The sequence below is a fragment of the Panicum virgatum genome, chromosome 4K (assembly GCF_016808335.1).
Source record: "Panicum virgatum strain AP13 chromosome 4K, P.virgatum_v5, whole genome shotgun sequence".
Classification (NCBI taxonomy): Eukaryota; Viridiplantae; Streptophyta; class Magnoliopsida; order Poales; family Poaceae; genus Panicum; species Panicum virgatum.
The window spans coordinates 15,314,531-15,333,245 of NC_053139.1; the positions used below are offsets into that span (position 1 = coordinate 15,314,531).

At 49.2% G+C, this 18,715-nt stretch overlaps 1 protein-coding gene and 1 non-coding gene across 2 annotated transcripts; one reads left to right on the forward strand and one right to left on the reverse strand.

Annotated features, from left to right (window-relative positions):
- Window positions 1-8,918: 8,918 nt before the first annotated feature.
- On the reverse strand, window positions 8,919-9,569 carry LOC120701943. Its single transcript, XM_039985736.1, has one exon. It carries the CDS (start codon window positions 9,567-9,569, stop codon window positions 8,919-8,921), a length of 651 nt encoding a protein of 216 aa, XP_039841670.1.
- Window positions 9,570-16,370: 6,801 nt separating this feature from the next.
- LOC120705363 lies at window positions 16,371-16,477 on the forward strand. Its single transcript, XR_005687944.1, has one exon. It is a non-coding gene; the product is annotated as a small nucleolar RNA R71 (small nucleolar RNA).
- The last annotated feature ends 2,238 nt before the right edge of the window (window positions 16,478-18,715 follow it).

Sequence of the window (18,715 nt, forward strand, 5' to 3'; positions counted from 1 at the left end):
AGTTCTCCTCCTCTTCCTCCTTAGAGTTCTGTTCGGGCTGCTGGTACGGCTGGTGCTGCTGGAACGGCTGGGACTGCTGGTGGTCCAGCCCCATGTGGATGAAGATGTTGGACACATCGTACTATAGGGCGGATGTCGACCCCCAACTCTGCTGAGTGAGCTGGGTGTTGTGCGCCATTGTCTCCTGCATTTGCTACTGCTGTGTGCCAAGGGTGGTGATGCGGTTCGAGAGATCCGAGATGCTCCATAGAATCGAATTCTCATAGTTGAAGCGTGTTGATGATGACGGACCCAATAAGACGGATGCATACCTGGAGGGTAATAGGATCCTTGATCACCGGCGTACCCACTGCTGCCGGCCTGATGTGGGTTCGGGTCGGAATGGGTGTAATACCCATATGCCTCCTCGAAACTCATGTTCTGTGTGGAAGGCCCTGGCTGTGCAGTAGTGTGAACCGGGGGTGCTCGTCGTGATGGTCCTGCTCCGGCTTGATGTTGTTCGCGCCGGGTCCTGCTCCTCTTCTGTGGTCCTGCAACACACCACCGTGCGGGTTCTCTTTTCTCCATCTGCAAGGTTAGGATTTTCTCTGAGTAGAGAGAGATTCTCGGGCATGGCAGCTCGATCTCCCTATCGTACCAGGGGTAACACATAAAGATAGAGTTCCCAGGCCCTCTCACAACATGTGCCCTTCACAAAATGCTCGAGACCGACCTCGTATCTATACGCCTCCGTCTCGGGCAAGAAGGTGACTTCGTCACCATCCATCGCTTTGACATACCTCGCAATGCGAGTGACCAAAGAGGTCATGTCGATGTGGCTTTTGCCCGAAATCATCTTCTACCAATGAGCAAACATGCTCCTGATGGGGAGAAACGAATCTTGTTCGCCATAGCGTACAGATACTGCAGCTCAGGGAAGCTGCAGAGGCAGAGGTCTGCATGAGGGTGCACAACCATGTCAAGCCACTTGGCAAGAAACCTCAGAGTAGGATTATGGATGGAGACTATGCTGTTCTTACAACTCACAGGTTCATTAGAAATTAAGCTCCACCAAGAATTACGGTCGTACTGGTATTTTTCAGCAAGCGTGTTGGGGTCAAGGATGCATCTTTTGTGAAAACCCAACGCTATGCTGAACTCTTTTAGGGTCATTTCAAATTGTTCGTTAAAGAACCAAAAGTAAACTTTAGTTTTGGAACCATTTTCTTCAACGGCAAGAGATATGAGGAATTCCATGGTCAAGAGGCGCGAACCTGGTTCAACGACGTCAGCAAAATCCTCCCACCCGGCGGCGGTGAATGCTTGATTCATATCCTGTTTAAGTCCTATTTTTATGAGGAAGTAAGTTTCGAACCTCTTGGCATGGCCGAGGCATTGCCTCTTCTATAGCTCAAGTGCCTCCCGCTCGTAGTCATTCTTGACGTCAATTTGTTCAACCATAGTCAGGATCCTGATGCGGAGGCGGCTCCTTGGGATTGTGGGAATTTCTTCTTCCTCCTAGGATATGTGTGTACGGCGACCGGAGTCGACCGACATATTATCCCGGGAAGAAGATGGTTGATTTTCTCCTTGGCTTTTCCGATCATGATTCCTGCAATAGATTAGTGCACAACACCTGAAGGATACAAAGATTAAGGAGAGGGTTAGTCATTCTCGCGGGGCGTTAAACCACCACAAATGTTTGTCGTTCAGCGTGCCATGATTTTTATTCAAGGGAAATATTTTTGGTTTATGAACTTCACTAACTACTGAATTTTATTTGCTTTTGAGATGAGCTAGCACTCAAGTCCTTCACTTAATTAACTCAAAAGAGCTTGATTAAGCAAAGAGACTTAAGGAAGGAAGGAAGGAATTACGAGCTCGGGTTGAACACTCAAACCTGAGTTCCTGGTGCACCGGGAAGCGTCGCTCTCGTTGGAATTAATAGGGGGGCGCAGAGGCCAGGCCGGCCGTCCTGGGACAGGACGGTCGGCTCTTCCACGGTGCCAAACGAGCCACGATGGTGCTCTACTCCCTAGACTTGCAGGTTTCAGTGCTCCTTTCGGTGGTGACGTGACGTGAACGGAGGAGGAGGGCCGGCCGGCCCCATTGGGGCCATTCGGCCTGCCCCTGCACGTTCAGTGCTTCACGCTTTGTTCCTTTGCTTCAGGCGCACTCAATGCACCTCATCCTCTGCTGCTCCTGGCCAAAGCAAGGTCATTTGGGGCCGGCCGGCCTAGGTGGGGCCGGCTGACCTATCTTTTAGCCGGAAATTTTCAAAAAAATTTATGAAGTTCTTGTGAATGCAGAGTTTCAAAAAATAAACATGTTTTATCTTGAAATCAAACATGCTTGGCAGAGATGAAATAAAAAAATATGCAAAGAAAAATAAACTATCCTATACGCAATGCAATGATGGATACGTACCATGTACCTCATGTTGAGGGCTCAACTTTTGAGTCCAGAGCGGGACTCTCCGTACCTTTGGTTCGGTTGTCGTCGCCTAGCGGAGTCCCTGACGATGATACATTCTTTCGCCACACTTTCTTGGTTGTGGGCGCTGTTTTGACCTCTTTTTTCTCCGATTCCAGAAACTTCTTACGTTGGATTCTTCGTCTCGCATTTCTGTGGTTGTGAAGCTTAATTTGCTTCGTCTCCTCCTGAATTCGTAGAGTTTCCACGAATTCAATGAGGGCTTCAATGGATGGGATAGATAGCTTCTCCGGCTCTTTCTCAGATTTCTTTTTTCGTTTGAAAGCTTTGACTTGTGAGCATTGCTCGACCTTCAGTTTGAAGGCGAACTTCTCCTTCTACCCGTTGATGTTGAACTGGATTTCTCCGGCTCCCACATCAATATGTGCACTTGCCGTACTCAAGAACGGTCTCCCCAAGATGAGAGGCGTCTTGGTGTCGACTTCCATATTGAGATGACAAAGTTGACGGGGATGAAGAAATTCCAGATTTTGACCGGAATGTTCTCCGCAATCCCCGTGGGGTAGCGGACCGATTGATCCGCTAGCTGCAAACACATGGCAGTAGGGGCAAGCACATGATGGTTAAGTATGTCGTAGACTACCTTTGGCGTGATGCTGACGCTTGCTCCCAAGTCGCATAGAGCGTTGGTGAAATGTTGGGTCCCGATCGAGCATGTGATGGTAAGGCATCATGGGTCCTTCTTCTCCACCAGGAGAGGATCGAGTATAGCTGCGCTACACTCCACTGTTAACTGCACGACCTCGATGGTGGGCAGCGTCCTCTTATTTCCAAGGATATCCTTGATATACTTGGCATATGTGGGTACCTGCATTGCATCAAGAAGCGGTATATTGATATATAGCTTCTTTATTACCTCGACAAACTTGCCGAATTGTTCGTCGGCCACCGGCTTCCTTATCCGCTCCGAAAATGGTAAGGCAGTTGTATCGTGGTAATCCCATGAAGTTCTAGGGGGTTCCACGGGGTCTTCCTGGGTTGCAGAGGTGTTGGATTCGACGGCTTCCTCCTGTACCTCGTCATCAGTGTCGGTATGGCTGGCTGTTACGGTCTTCCGCCGAGTTCCTGCATCTTGTGGGAAAGGTGGCTCTCGCGTGGACTTACCACCATGCATAGTCACCGCACTAACATTTTCCATCGGGGTAACTTCCGGTTGTGTCGGTGTTTTACCATCGGGTTCTCCAAGGGGTATCTCGAGGAGAGTTGTTATGAGTAGGGACTCGCCGAGATCAGAACTCGATGGTGCAAGGAACACAAGAATTTAGATAGGTTCGGGCCGCCGGAGCGTAATACCCTATGTCATGTGTGGTGTTTTGTATTCCCTCTAGTATCGTTCGATGTTTTATAGGGATCCATGTCCGCCCTTATATATCATGGGTGGACAGGGTTACATGGAAAGCTCTAGCTGAGTACGTTTAGAGTCCTACTCCGAGTGGGTCAGGTAGTTTCCTTGTACTCCGGCTAGTTATACTGCTGTCCGAGTAGATACAAGGCGACGAGGGGTAGTCCATGTACCACCCCTTATTCCAGAACATTCTATGCCTATGAGCGGTCCCATTGTCTCGGGCCTGACAAGACCCCGAGCTCTTCGTAGTCGAGTACTGCAGGAGTCGAGTGATTCTGAAGACGTTCGTCGAGTGCTTTTGAGTGCGTCGGGAGTCCATTGCTCAGGCTTGGAGTCCTTTGATTGCTTCAAGTAGTCTTGCGAGTACTTCCTTGACTGCATCGAGGCTATGAGGTGCTCTAGCCCCGAATCCTTTCTTCTAATATGGTGCGCAATGTACTCGCGCTCCATATGGAGTAGCCCCCAAGCCCTAAGTTGAACCGAAGGATCAGGCTGAGGGTTATTTCTTGGTCTTCAGGGTCTTTTCCAGAAAAAAAAGTTTGTCATTTATGATGCATGTCTCCGTAGCCCCCGAGCCTTGACTTGAAATCCCTCGATTTAGGGTTAAGGTTCCCAAACCGAGGCGTTCTTTGTGACCTTTAGTTTTCCTGGTAATTCCGGGAAAGCCATTGTCCTGATTATTTAACTGTGGTGATCCAATCTGTGTTTTCATCTACTCTTACCTCGAGCCACTTCCTTAGCCTCCTGTTTTAGGCTTCGTCTTCCATCTCCCTTTGAATTCTCAGCCCCCGAGCATATGCGTGAGAAGAGGCTCGTGACCTTCCAGATGGCACTGAAGAAGTCCAAGTGCCAGGGATCCGATAAGGAGGCGACGATTGCGGATGGTTGGAGGAAGAGTAAGTTGTCAGAATCTGCGATCTCGTCTCTTGTCGGTCGTCGACTTCTCCGTCCTAGGTCGGTTGTTCAGTGGTTTTCGGCTGAGGGACACGAAAGACCGTACGAAAGAGTTGCAGAGACTGTTATGTTCAAGGCTTTTGTTGAACGAGGATTGGGGATTCCTGTCTGTGACTTCTTGCGGGGTCTCCTCTTTTTCTGGGGGATCCAGCTTCATCATTTGACTCCGACTTCCATTCTCCATATTTCTATTTTTGTTTATTTGTGCGAAGCTTTTCTTGGAATCTATCTGCACTTTGATTTGTTCAAGAGTCTGTACGGATGTTGCCACTGTTGGTGGAGCCAACCTTGAGCTTCGATCTGAGATGGCGGGGAAGTATAATTCCATATACTCTTCGTCGTCAGATTGGTGATTGGAAGTCCGAGTGGTTTTATATTGATAATCATGCACCGTCGCTGCCGGACAGAGTTCCTGGTCCGCCCAAGCGGTGTCATGAATGGTTTCATCATGGATATATCCAAGTTTAAGACGAAGAACTGTTGCAGCGGATTGCTGTTCTGAAGAATAATGGGGTGACCGGTGCGGTGGTTGCTTTTTCTTGGCTTGGAAGTTAAGTCCAACCTTTGCAGAAGCGTTGCCATGCTGGGTTCGAGTACTCTGGCCTGGATGACCCTTCTCGATTTTCTTCGGGAGTGATTCATCCGAATGAGGCTATGGCGATTCGGAACAACATTTTTGTGGGAGTCGACTCTGTTTCGGAACTCCCTAAGTTGTATCGTCGTAAGCACCCGCCAAATCCGGTAATTTTCTGGTTCTTCGAGTAGTTTTTGGAAATTGTATTGCCAATTTCTCCTTTTTGTGCTTGTTGCTCACTGTTGCTTTTGCTTGTAGAATGATGTGCTTGTGTTCCGGAGTGATGCTCCGCTGCCTGAAGCACCTCGCCCAACTCATCAGACTCCAAGTGCTCATCGACCCTTTGTTGATTCTCATCCGGATTCAGCTGAGTTCGATAGCTTATCGGGTGATGATTTCTGACAGGGGTGCTACACTTGCAGAAGATGTGAAGGGTAAGGCGGTCGAGTCCTTGGGCTGAGGCGAGAGCCCTGAGGCTGAGGCTGGCACTAGTTGTCCCAAAAAGCCGAGGACAGCTGTACAGAAGAGGAGAGATAGCGTCGATATCAGGTAGCTTGTCGGGTTGTTTTTGTCCTGTTTTGAGCTGGCTGTTTGATGCTTTTGTTTTTTGTTTGTAGCCCTGCTCCTATGCCCAAGCAGAGACGAGTGGTTGAGGAAGGAGTTCCAGCTGTTGCTGCTCCTGATATGGCAGAATCGTCGAGGAGGACTGGTGGGGTGGGATCGCATCCTTCAGAGGAGATCCCAGTCGGTGAGCCCATCATTCCTCCTTACAATGGTTCGAAGGTTCTTCCAGTTGCTCAGCTCCTTCATGCAAGTAAGATAGCAGGTGTCTCACCAGATGCTGAAGAGGCAGAGGAGTCGGGTGACAACCTTCTAGAGGAGATTACAGCGTCCCCTCCCCGCTTTGAAAGTTACCATGGAGAATGGCTTGAGGACGATCCGCAATTGACGGGTCCTTTTTGTTGTGGCCACAGACGGTACTGAGGAGAGCCAGAAGGAGTTGCAGGAACTTCAAGTGGCGGCTCAGACTGTGGTCGAGTCTGTAGGTTCCGCCGATGAGTTTGATGGCAGTTTAGTTGATCGGCTGCAGAAGGTTCCACAGAAGTTTGCCGAGTACTTGGCTAGAGCTTCTAGGAATTATGTAGCGCATGCTCTTGGTCTTGTCAAATCTTATTGGCCTCGGACCAAGATAGGTGTCCTTGGTGATGGCATGTGTTCGACTTGTGACCACGACCAATTTGTCAAGTTTGTAGAGGAGGCGGAACCTATGGCCGACCAGATTGTAAAGTTGATAGACCAGTAGGATGTACCGTATCTTCTCTTTGCCATGTGAATATGACTTTTTTGGTCAATGAGTTGACAAGTTCTTTTTGTAAGAACTTTTTGGGTTGACCATTTTGTGTGGATGTAGAGATCGTGTCTCCTCCTTGATTTCCATCTTGTGGATGAGTAACTCTTCTTGAGATGTTTTCTCTCTTCGGGTCGAGTACCGTAGTAGTCGATTGATTGACGTCTCATGGACGAGTATGTCTTGTAGATGAGGGGTTTTTGTCCTCCAGAGGTCGAGTACCGTAGTTGTCGATGAGGATGATAATTTCCTCTTGAGATATAGAGAGCTTGTCCCATCCGAAGATCGAGTATCGTGGTAGTCGATAGTTTTCGTCTCATGGACGTGAAGATCCTCTTGGGAGATAGGGAGCATATCCCGTCCGAAGCTCGAGGACCGAAGTAGTCGAAATAGTCGTTGTCTCATGGACGAGGAAATCTTCTTGGTGGATAGGGAGCTTGCCCCATCCGAAGATAGAGTACCATAGTAGTCGATAGTCTTCGTCTCATGGACATGAAGATCCTCTTGGGAGATAGGGAGCACGTCCCATCCGAAGCTCGAGTACCGATGTAGTCGAAATAGTCGTCGTCTCATGGACGAGGAAATCTTCTTGGGAGATAGGCAGCTTGTCCCATTCGAAGATCGAGTACCGTAGTAGTCAATAGTCGTCGTCTCATGGACGAGAGAATTCTGTGGAGACATGACTCCTGGTGGTTGTAGAGAACTTGTCTGTAGGGCCGCAAGGCACATGTCCCTTAGCCCCGACTACTCGATTCGTCGTGCCTTTGACTTTGAGTAAACAAAAAAAGGTTGGTATTCGAGTTAGTCTTTGGAGTTACGACTCCTGGAGAAGGTAGAGAACTTGTCTCTAGGGCCGCAAGGCACATGTCCCTTAGCCCCGACTACTCGATTCGCCATGCCTTTGACTTTGAGTGAACAAAGAAAGGTAGGTATTGGAGGTAGTCGATGGAGTTACGACTCCTGAAGAAGGCAGAGAACTTGTCTCTAGGGCCGCAAGGCACATGTCCCTTTGCCCCAACTACTCGATTCGCCACGACTTTGACTTTGAGTAAACAAAGAAAGGTTGGTATTCGAGGTAGTCGATGGAGTTACGACTCCTGAAGAAGGTAGAGAACTTGTCTCTAGGGCCACAAGGCACATGTCCCTTAGCCCTAACTGCTCGATTCGCCGTGCCTTTGACTGTGAGTGAACAAAGAAAGGTTGGTATTCGAGGTAGCCGATGGAGTTACGACTCCTGAAGCTGTCTTGGTCATTTGAATTGAACTCCTGAAGGACAATGTTTCTTTATTAGATTTGAAATCCTGGAGATTATTTCTGATAGCTTATGGATAGAACTTCCGGAGATGTTCGATGTTCCAAGAGTTGGGGACTTCTAGTCCGTCCGTGTAGATCAGTCGATAGGATCCTGGTCCTGTGACTTTAGTGACGATGAACGGTCCTTCCCATCTTGAATTGAGTTTGTGCAGACCTGTTTCGTCTTGAATTCTGCGGAGGACCATGTCTCCGACGTTGAAGGATCTTGTCTGGATGTTGCGATCGTGATATCTTCGCATGTTTTGGAGATATCGGGTTGATCGTATCAATGCATTGCATCTCATCTCATCGAGTGAGTCCAGTTCCAGTTGGCGGCTTTCATCGGCTTCTAATGAGTCATACATCTCTAGACGAGGTGACTTCCACATTATGTCTGCCGGAAGAATTGCTTCGGAGCCGTATACCAAGAAGAAGGGTGTTTGACCAGTGGCTTTGCTAGGTTGGGTGCGTAGCCCCCACATTACCATTGGTAGTTCAGCTAGCCATTTGCCTCCTTTCTTACTTGTAGAATCGAAGATTCTTTTCTTTAAGCCGTCAATTATCAGTCTGCTGATGCGTTCCACTTGGCCATTGGCTCTTGGGTGTGCGACTGATACATATTTGACGTCAATGCTAGAGTACTCAGAGTAATCCTAGAATTCTTGTGAAGTGAAGTTTGATCCAAGATCGGTTATGATTGTGTTGGGGAAACCAAATCTGTGGAGTATTTCACTGATGAACTCGACTGCACGATCTGATGAGATCTTCTTGATTGGCTTGACTTCAATCCATTTGGTGAACTTGTCGACTGCCACTAGAACGTCTGTGAAGCCTCCTGGCGCTGTTGGGAGTGGTCCTATCATGTCAAGGCTCCAGCAAGCGAATGGCCATGATGGAGGTATAGTTATCAAGTTGTGAGCAGGCAAGTGACTCTATTTGGAGAAGTACTGGCATCCTAGGCATCGTTTGACGAGTAGCTCTGTGTCTGATAATGCTGTGGGCCAGTAGAATCCTGATCTGAAGACTTTGCCAACCAGCGTGCGTGAAGCCGCGTGGTTTCTACATGTGCCTTCATGAGCTTCCTGTAGGATTCCTTTTCCTTCTTCTGCTGTGACGCATTTCATGAGCATTCCAGATCCTACACCTCGCTTGTAGAGTTTGTTGTCGACAAGGACGTAGTTCTTGCTGCGACGCATGATGCGTACTGCTTCTGCATCGTCTTTTTTGATTCCCGGTGGGAGTACTTTGTTCTTGATGTAGTCGATAAACGTAGTGCGCCAATCAGCTTCGATCATCACTACCTCTCGACTGGTTCCTTGAGGAACTAGGTCGACTTCCATTGGGGTGGAAATATTGATTGAAGGGTGATGAAGCTCATGGACGAAAATTCCTGGAGGTACTTCCGCTCGGTCGGAACCAAGCTTTGAAAGGACGTCTGCTGCCACATTGTTGTCACGGACGACGTGGTGGATTTCCAATCCTGAAAACTTTTTTTCAAGTTTCCTGATCTCTGCAATGTAGGTGTCCATGCTTTCTTTGTTGATGTCCCACTCTTTGTTTAGGCAAAATTGGCTGACGGACATTGCTCAAAGCTGGCTTTTGCCCAGAGCCACTAAAAAATGATGCTTTTGCTGAGAGACACTGTCCAATGGTGGTAATTTGCTATAGGACATTAAGTCCATTATAATACTCAATTTTAATAGGAAGCTACATGAATTTACATTCTTACCCTTGCCTGACTCCGACAGTACCGAACGGAATGCCCCCCATCGCAATCTGGACGCTCCTCCCGCCAGATCCTCCCGCAGTGCCGCCGCCATGGCCGACGCTTCTCCCACGGCGTGTGGCCACGCCCGGCATAGAAGCCGCAACTCCCCGCGCGGGGCACGACGGGAGGGGGCGGGCCGGCATGCAGCTTCACTGGCGCTAACCACGCGGCACGCGAGGGAGGAGCGGGATGGTCCGACTGCAGCTTCGCCGGCGGCTAACGAGGGAAGAGTGGGTCGACGGGCTTGCGGCTTCGCCAGCACTCACCGCGCGGCTGGTGGCACGCGAGGAAGGAGCAGAACGGCCGAACTGCGGCCTGCGGGTTCGGTGGCGCTCTTCGCGCGGCTCGCGAGGGAGAGCAGACCCACCGGCCTGCGGCCTCGCCGGCGACTGCGCGCACGGCCTCATGCCCACGCAGTGGCCGAGCCGCCCTCCACTTCCTCCCTCACATCTACCGAGCCTTTCCTCCCGTGTTGCACCCCTGCAGCCTCGAGGTAGCAGCGGTGCGCCGGTACCTGCTCTGCCCCTGGCCACACCCACACATAGGAGGATGCGGTGGCCACTCCAATCAAGGCAAAATTTTTGAAAGGAACAATCAAGGTAAAATTTGCTGGCAAGCCGCACGGGTAGCGCCGGCCATGGCGGCGGCGCTGTGGGAGGATCTGGCGGAAGATGTGTCCAGATTGTGACGGGAGGACAAGAGCATAAATTCATGTAGCTTTCTGTTAAAATCGAGTATTATAATGGACTTAATGTCCTGTAGCAAATTACCACCATTGGACGGTGTCTCCCAGCAAAGGCATGATTTTTTAGTGGCTCCAGGCAAAAGCCAGCTTTGAGTGATGTCCGTCAGCCAATTTTGCCCTTTGTTTACTTACTGGACTACAAGGAGGGAGTCTCCGTAGACGAGTAGTTGCTTGATGCCGAGTGAGATGGCCAGTCGGAGGCCGTGTAGGAGAGCTTCGTATTCTGCTTTGTTGTTGGATACTTCGAAGAGAATTTGGAAGACATATTTGAGTTATTCGCCTTTTGGAGAGATGAAGAGTATGCCTGCTCCTCCTCCACCCAACTTCAGTGATCCGTCAAAGTACATGGTCCAATGGTCTGAGACGGACGGTGGAGCGGGTATTTGATTTTTTCTCCACTCAGCTAGGAAGTCGACTAGGGCTTGAGACTTGATCGCTGTTCTTGGCGTGAATTTTAGCTCGAGTCCTCCTAGTTCGACTGTCAATTTTGAGATCCGTCCGGTCACGTCTCGGTTGTGTAAGATGTCACCCAGTGGAAAGTCCGTGATGACTGATATCTTGTACTCGTCGAAGTAATGTCGCAGCTTCCTTGAGGTAATCAATATTGCATAGAGTAGTTTCTGAATCGGTGGGTATTGCACTTTTGATTCAGAGAGTACTTCACTTATGAAGTAGACTGGTCTTTGGACGCCGTAGGCGTGGCCTTCTTTGTTTTCTACCACGATTGCTGTGCTAACAACGTGTGTGGTAGCTGCGATGTAAAGTAGCATCTCCTCTCCTGGCATTGGAGCCGTTAGGATAGGAGGTGACTATAGGTGTTGTTTCAGGTCTTCGAGTGCTTCGGCTGCTTCTTGGGACCATTTGAATTTGTCTTGTTTCTTCATTAGTTTGAAGAAAGGGAGTCCCCTTTCGCCGAGTCTCGATAGAAATCTATTCAAGGCAGCCATGCATCCAGTGAGCTTCTGAACGACTTTGATGGAGACCGGAGCTTCCATGTTCATGATTGTGTTAATCTTTTCGGGATTTGCTTCAATTCCTCTATGGCTGACAATGAAGCCGAGTAGCTTTCCTGATGGTACACCGAAAACACACTTAGTCGGGTTTAGTTTCCATCTGAAGCTTCGCAAACTGTCGAAGGCTTATTCTAGGTCGGGGATAAAGGAATCGAATTCCTTTGTTTTCACGACCACGTCATCGACGTAAGCTTCGACGTTGCGATGGAGCTGGTTGGTGAAGCACAACTGTATGGCGCGCTGATAAGTTGCTCCAGCGTTCTTCAGTATGAAGGACATGGTCTTGTAGGCGTATGCACCAAATGGGGTGATGAACACAATCTTTATCTGATCTTCTTCCTTGAGAGCTATTTGGTGGTAGCCCGAGTAGCAGTCCAGGAAGGATAATAGGACGCAGCCAGCCGTCGAGTCGATGACTTGAACGATTCGAGGGAGTCCAAAAGGATCTTTTGGACAGTGCTTGTTGAGATCGGTGTAGTCGACGCACATCCTCCACTCGTTGTTGTTCTTTTTAAGAAGGACGACAGGATTCGCCGGCCACTCGGGATGGTGGACTTCCTTGATAAACCCAGCCGCGAGTAGTTTGGCGAGTTCTTTCTTGATGTTTTCTCTCTTCTCTGCTGAGAATCTTCGTAGCCGCTGTTTCTTGGGAACAGCAGTAGGGTTGACATTTAGGGAATGCTCGATCAACTCCTTCGGGACACCGGGCATATCGGCTGGTTTCCATTCAAATACGTCACGGTTGGCCCTAAGAAAGTTGACGAGTGTGTTTTCCTATTTGTCAGTGAGCCCTATCCCGATCAGGGCTGTCTTTGACGGGTCACCTTCTTGTAGCTGAATTGCCTTGACCCCGATGTTGTCGGGTGGTTTTGGAGCAGAGCGATTTGCCTCTTTTGTAGGGATTTCTGTCCCTGATGCCGAGTACTGCTGAGCTGTTGTGACTACTTCTCCTGCAGTATCTGGTAATCAGTTGGAGGAAGCGTAGGTTATAGCTTCTTTTTCACATTCGAAAGACTTCTGAAGGTCTCCGCGGAAGGTGAGAACTCCTATTTTTCCGGGTATCTTCAGCAGTAGGTAGACGTAGTGGGGGACTGCCATGAATTTGGTCAAGGCCAGCTGTCCGAATATGGTGTGGTAAGAAGATTCGAAGTCTGCCACTTCAAACTTCATGAGTTCTATTCGGCAGTTGTCTGGCGTACCAAAAGTGACTGGAAGCACTACAGTTCTAACTGGGAAGGAAGCGTTCCCCAGCACGATGCCACAGAAAGGTGCTTTGCTTGGTTTCAGTTTGTTGGAAATGTCGAGTCCCATCTTCGAAATTGTACTCATAAAGATGAGGTTTAGGCCGCTGCCCCCATCTATGAGTACTCGAGTGAGGATGGAACCTGCCACCACTGGGTCCAGGACGAGCGGAAATTTTTTGGGTTTGGAAAAGCTGGTCCATTGATCTTCCCTTGAGAACGTTATTGGTGTCTCGCTGTGTTTCAGTGGTTTCTGAACGGCTGGTTCCATCTTTAGGATTTCCCACCAAACCATTTTCTGGCTTCTCCTGTTGAAGGAAGAGTCTCCTCCGTAGATCATGTTTACCCTGTTGGCAGGCGGTTGGAAACCCATGGTCTCATCTTTATCACAATCCTCATTGTCCTTCTTTTCTTTCTTCTTCTTGTCTTCTTCCAATTGATGTTCTTGGAGAAACTTGCGAAGGTTTACGCACTTGAGGATCGTGTGCCTTCCTTTAGGATGTAGAGGGCAAGGTCTTGCGAGTAGTTTTTGGAAATCATCTTGTTGATTTCCCTTCTTGCTTCGCTGACCCCGATCTATCGTCGCTACAGTTTCTTCTGGTTTGCACTTCTTTTCGAAGTTGTGCTGGCCTTTGTCTGATCGCAAATCCCCATTGTGTTTCTGGTTGTTGTCTTCACGGCGGGGGAAGAGATCGCGCTCTTGTTCTTCCTGTTTGGCCCATCCAAGCATCATATCTCGCAGTGCGACCACTGAATGGGGTCTGTTCCTTCCGAAGTCTCGGTACAGCTGTTGCGTAGCGAGGCCGTTGTGGAAGCAGTCGATCACATCATCATCTGCTATGTTGGCAATGGTAGCTCGTGTGTCGAAGAACCTTTTTATGTATGATCTTAGAGCCTCTCCACGCTCTTGCTTGCATAGACGTAGGTCATGGCGAGTAGCTGGGCGATGAATGGAACCATGGAAGTTGTCGATGAAAATCTTTTTCAAATCTTCCCACGAGTGGATCGAGTCGTGTCTTAAGCTCTCTAGCCATGTGAGAGGAGTAGACTCTAGGGCCATCGGGAAGTATATGACCTTGGTAGAATTCGTTCCTCCTGCTACCTTGATGGCAGTCGAGTAGATGCGTAGCCAATGACGGGGATCCTGTTTGCCGTCATATTTCTTCAAATTCTGCATGTTGACTGGATTGAAACCAGTTGGGTACTCAGAATAGTTTATGTTTTGACTGAAGGCCGGGAACCGATCAGTTTCATCCGTATGTCGTCCATAACGCTTAGCATTGATGAAATCACGTGCGTCCTCCTGGAAGCGGTCATGATTTCTCGAAGGACCGGCGTGATGGCTCTCATCTTGAAACCTAGGCCGGGGCTGGCCATGCGGGTTGTTGTCCAAATTTGCTTCCTGGTGGTCCTTCTGTTTAGCAGGAGTCTGACTGTTGTGGGAAACGGACGGAGCTGTATTCTGTCTCCTAATCTGACGCAAGGCGTCTCTGGTCAGGCATTGAATTTTATGGTTATGAGGGGTGTCTGGCAAGGCTTGCATTAATATAGCCGCCTTAGCTAGGTTGATCAAAGGACTGTCGAAAGCATTGGCGGCTGCTTCGTCTGGGTCCTGTCGCAGGTTTTGCGGTCCGTACGGAGCTAGAGCGCGTTGAGCCTGAGTAGTCGCCTTCTTTCTGCGAATGGCGCGGTGGCGGTTGCGTTATCGCCGGCTTTCTCTGTCTTGCTGGGATTCATCTTGTGGGGCGTTGACTGACAGCTCATCGTCTGATATTTGGTCTAAACTCTCATTGGCGTATTGATCAGCCCGAGAGCCAAGTGCACTTTCTCCTCCGTGTAGTGAGACGTACACCTGTCTATCTGGGGGCGAGTGAGTCATGCTGTAGTCGACCAGAGCAGTGTCACCAATTTTTTCTCCTCTGACTGGAGAAAGAGGTCTGCCTGGTTGATAAGGCAAATCCCATAGGCAGGCTACCAGCCAGGCATTGTCGACGGCGTCAGCGGATTCAGAGTTCTTCCAGTAGACGACTCGGTTTTGTGGTGTGGCCAGGATGGTCAGGTTTTGGCAACCGAGTGAATCCGATTCGAAGTTGAAGTCATCATCTGAGTCCGGGTAGGAGTCAAACAGGGGAAGAGTCTGAGTCCCAGTCCGGTCCGTCTGGCGGAAGGGTGTCGAATACGATATGGCCGAATTCTTCAATCCGAAAGGAAAACGAGTAGGTGTCAGGTCCGACAAGGACGAGTTTTTGATTTCCTTGACGATTCCAGGGGGGAAGATTTCGACGGAAGTAATTCCGCCGAGTTGTTCTTGCTGGGGAGCCTTCGTGCTCGTGAGGTTGATCAGGTGGCTAGAGAAACCTCCTGATCCATTGGCGATGCAGAACCACGATCCGAAGACGAAGGTGGTTCCGGCATTGATTGACGAAAAACCGAAGTTGAAGGATGCCATCGAATTCTTCTGATGATCTTTGGCGAGAGGCCCCACGGTGGGCGCCAGCTGTCGGTGTTTTACCGTCGGGTTCTCGGAGGGGTATCCCGAGGAGCGTGGTTATGAGTAGGGACTCGCTGAGATCAGAACACGATGGTGCTAGGAACACAAGAATTTAGACAGGTTTGGGCCGCCGGAGCGTAATACCCTACATCCTGTGAGGTGGTTTGTATTCCCTCTGGTATTGTCTGATGTTTTGGAGGGGTCCCTGTCCGCCCTTATATATCATGGGTGGACAGGGTTACATGGAAAGCTCTAGCCGAGTATGTTTAGAGTCCTACTCCGAGTGGGTCGGATAGTTTCCTTGTACTCCGGCTAGTTCTACTGCTGTCCGAGTAGATACAAGGCGACGAGGGGTAGTCCATGTACTACCCCTTATTCCAGAACATTCTATGTCTATGAGCAGTCCCATTGTCCCGGGCCAGACAGGTTGCCCGGGCAATTTCCTCGTGTTAGCATTAGGGCAAGAAGAGGCTAGCTGAGCTACCTGAGTTTCTATCATTTTATTGAAGCTCAACTGGTTTTTAATAACAGAATTAAAGCCCTCTAGTTGTACAGCCATAGACTCCAAAATCTTGTCATTAGCAAGAAATTTCTTGCTAATATTGTCATTTTTTTGTTTCTGACCGTACACTAGGTCTTTTAAAGTGGGCTGAAAATTGTTATTGAAATTCATACCTTGTTGTTGACTAAAGGGGAGGTTGGGCTTTGAGTTCCAACCTTGCTGAGGACGGAACCCCGAGTTGGGATTGTTGTTGGTTCCAACGAAGTTCGCGTCCTCTTGAGTTAATGGGCATGAGCTGCCCGAGTGCCCAGTCTCGCCACATGTTTCACATGTCATTCGAGACTCTGAAACCCGGTTAACCTCCTGGTGCGGAGATTCCAACTTCTTCATGAGAAGATCCATCTTGGCTCCAACATGTCGACACTGTCGATTTAGTGCACGCCCCTAGGACGGGCTGGCTGCCTTTCACCTTTCCAACTCTGGTTGGAAGCTATCTTGTCTATCAGCGTCTTTGCTCTCGCAATGTCAAGAGAAAGGAATGAACCACCTGCTGCTGCGTCAATGTGGTCTTGAGCTTGCTGATTTAGGCCATAGAAGAAGTTCTGAATGATCAGCCATTCCTCCATGCCGTGGTGTGGGCATGCTTGGTTGTATTCCTGAAAACGTTCCCAGACTTCTGGGATAGTCTCATCCAGTAATTGTTGAATTCTGGAGATCCTGTTCCTGAGGGCATTAGTCTTGCCCACTGGAAAGTACTTGGCTAGGAATGCATTGGAACAAGTTTCCCATGTTGTGAAAGCTTCCTTGTTGGAGTAGAACCACGTCTTGGCCTTCCCGAGCAGTGAGAACGGGAATAGCCGAAGGCGGACGATATCCAATGTAGTTCCCTTGGGGTTGATGGTATTGCTCACTTCCAGAAAATTCTAAAGATGGGCATTGGTATCCTCAGATGCCTTACCGCAGAACGGACTTGCCTGGACCATGTTTACCAGTCCAGTTTTCAGCTCAAAGCCATCATTGCCGGCTTATTCTTAGTGCAGTCCAGTAGGAATGTGGCTGCTGGACGGGGCTGAGTACTGACGAAGAGTCTTCTGGGCCATAGGTGATGAAGCTAATGTGGATGGGGAACCTGGAGGCCAAGTAAGTCTTTTCTGAGGTGGAATTACGTGGCGTCTCACAATTCTCCCAATTCTTTCTGGATTCGGTTTGAAGTTGCTTGGTTGGTCGAAACCGGTCATGCACTGCTCTGCATCAATCAAAAAGATAGAGAGAGAAATGATAAGCCTGCTAAGATTAACAGTGATAAACTAGTAAGGTATATCAAACTATTTACGATATCTTTAGCCAATTGCTTCCCCGGCAACGGCGCCAGAAATGCTTGTTGGCGTTTCTTATGCCCAATAGAATATATATTCTGCAAGCGCACAGAATCACCGTTGTAGCACTTCACCTTGGAGTATTCCAGGGTATCGTAATTTTCCTCAGGAAAGCACTATGGTAAAGAGTATCATAAATCGAATGATAACTGTACTAGCTTAATCAACCGACTAACTAGACGGGGGTGAGCCAGATGGGTAGATAGGATAAATGGCCAGTCAATGACTGAGTGACACACGGAGGCTCAACTGCTTAGAGACATAGTAGCGGGAAGGACAACGAGCGAGATAAGATGTCTGATACACTTTTGAACTATCGAGCTTGCCTCTCTAGATCAGACTAGACACCTAACTAATCTTCAGGAACCCAGAGCTTACTTCGATGGCCTCAGAGAAGAACTCAGACTGGGATGAGAAGGGAGTCCAACGGTAGTCGGCACTACTGCTATGAAAGCACCTGAATGTGGTGGACTACAAGGGATGGACAGGGCTGTCACCACGTACCGCCTACCACAACAATACCGTGGGGTGGAACACACTTTCTAGCTAACACCAAACTCGGACACCACATCCGTATTTGGTGTTAGGATTTCTCTCGAGGCCTTCGAGAGAAATCCCCCTCAACCTAGAGAACTAACTTGAGTTACTCTAGTCCGGGCGAGAAAACCCATAAGGTAAGATCCCGAACACTAGAAAGATAACTTAGCCTAATGCTAAAGGTAAACTTTCGTGCTCAAGCTGAACACTCAGACTTGAGAAGGTTAAAAGGAATGCGGAAAGTAAAGCTGACTCATATAAGTAAAGAAGATAACTTATATTTATAAAGTCAAAAGAAGGATACAAGAGCTATACCAATCTTCCGATAGTTCCGGAATCCCGAGCAAGCTCGACTTGACTCTAACTCACAAGCTACTAACCTACTCTAGAAAGTAAAGTAAAGAAAGAAGAGCTCCAATGGTGTGTGTTACAAGTGAGGGATGAGTGTTCTATTTATAGCACTCCAGGGTCGGTTCTGAGCACTTGGAGCACGTGGCGTCAGTGGTAAGTAGGTGTGGCGGTTGTGCTTGTCCTCCACGCGAAGGCTGAGCCTGAGTGACTTCCAAGTGGGGCCGGCCGGCCTCCCCTAGGCCGGCCGGCCTGGGGATGTGGCCATCTGGCCACCGCCTTCTCCTGGACGCTCCTGATCTCCTCCTGGTGTCGGTGTGGGTTGCTTGGCTTCGACGCGTGCACGTGCTAGGCCGGCCGGCCTCCCTGAAGCTGGCCAGCCTCTCTCTGGCATATCTCGGCACTTCGTTGTACCGGCGTTGCACTCCACGCTTATGATTTGTCTAGAGAGGTGGATCACTGATTTGCACGTCGGTTTGAGCTGACATGTGGGTCCTTTGATCCATGCCAATACCTTTCGGTCCATTTGATCAAACCGACATCCAATCCACGAATCAGAGACGTTGTACTTGTGTCACATTGCCCTGGATCGAAGACGTGACAACATGTGTAGGGGTGACAGGCCGGCCAGCCTAGGAGAGGCCAGTCGGCCTGGGTTTTCACCCAAATTCGTCCATTTTTAGTACATATTCTCCTGAAATCAAAACT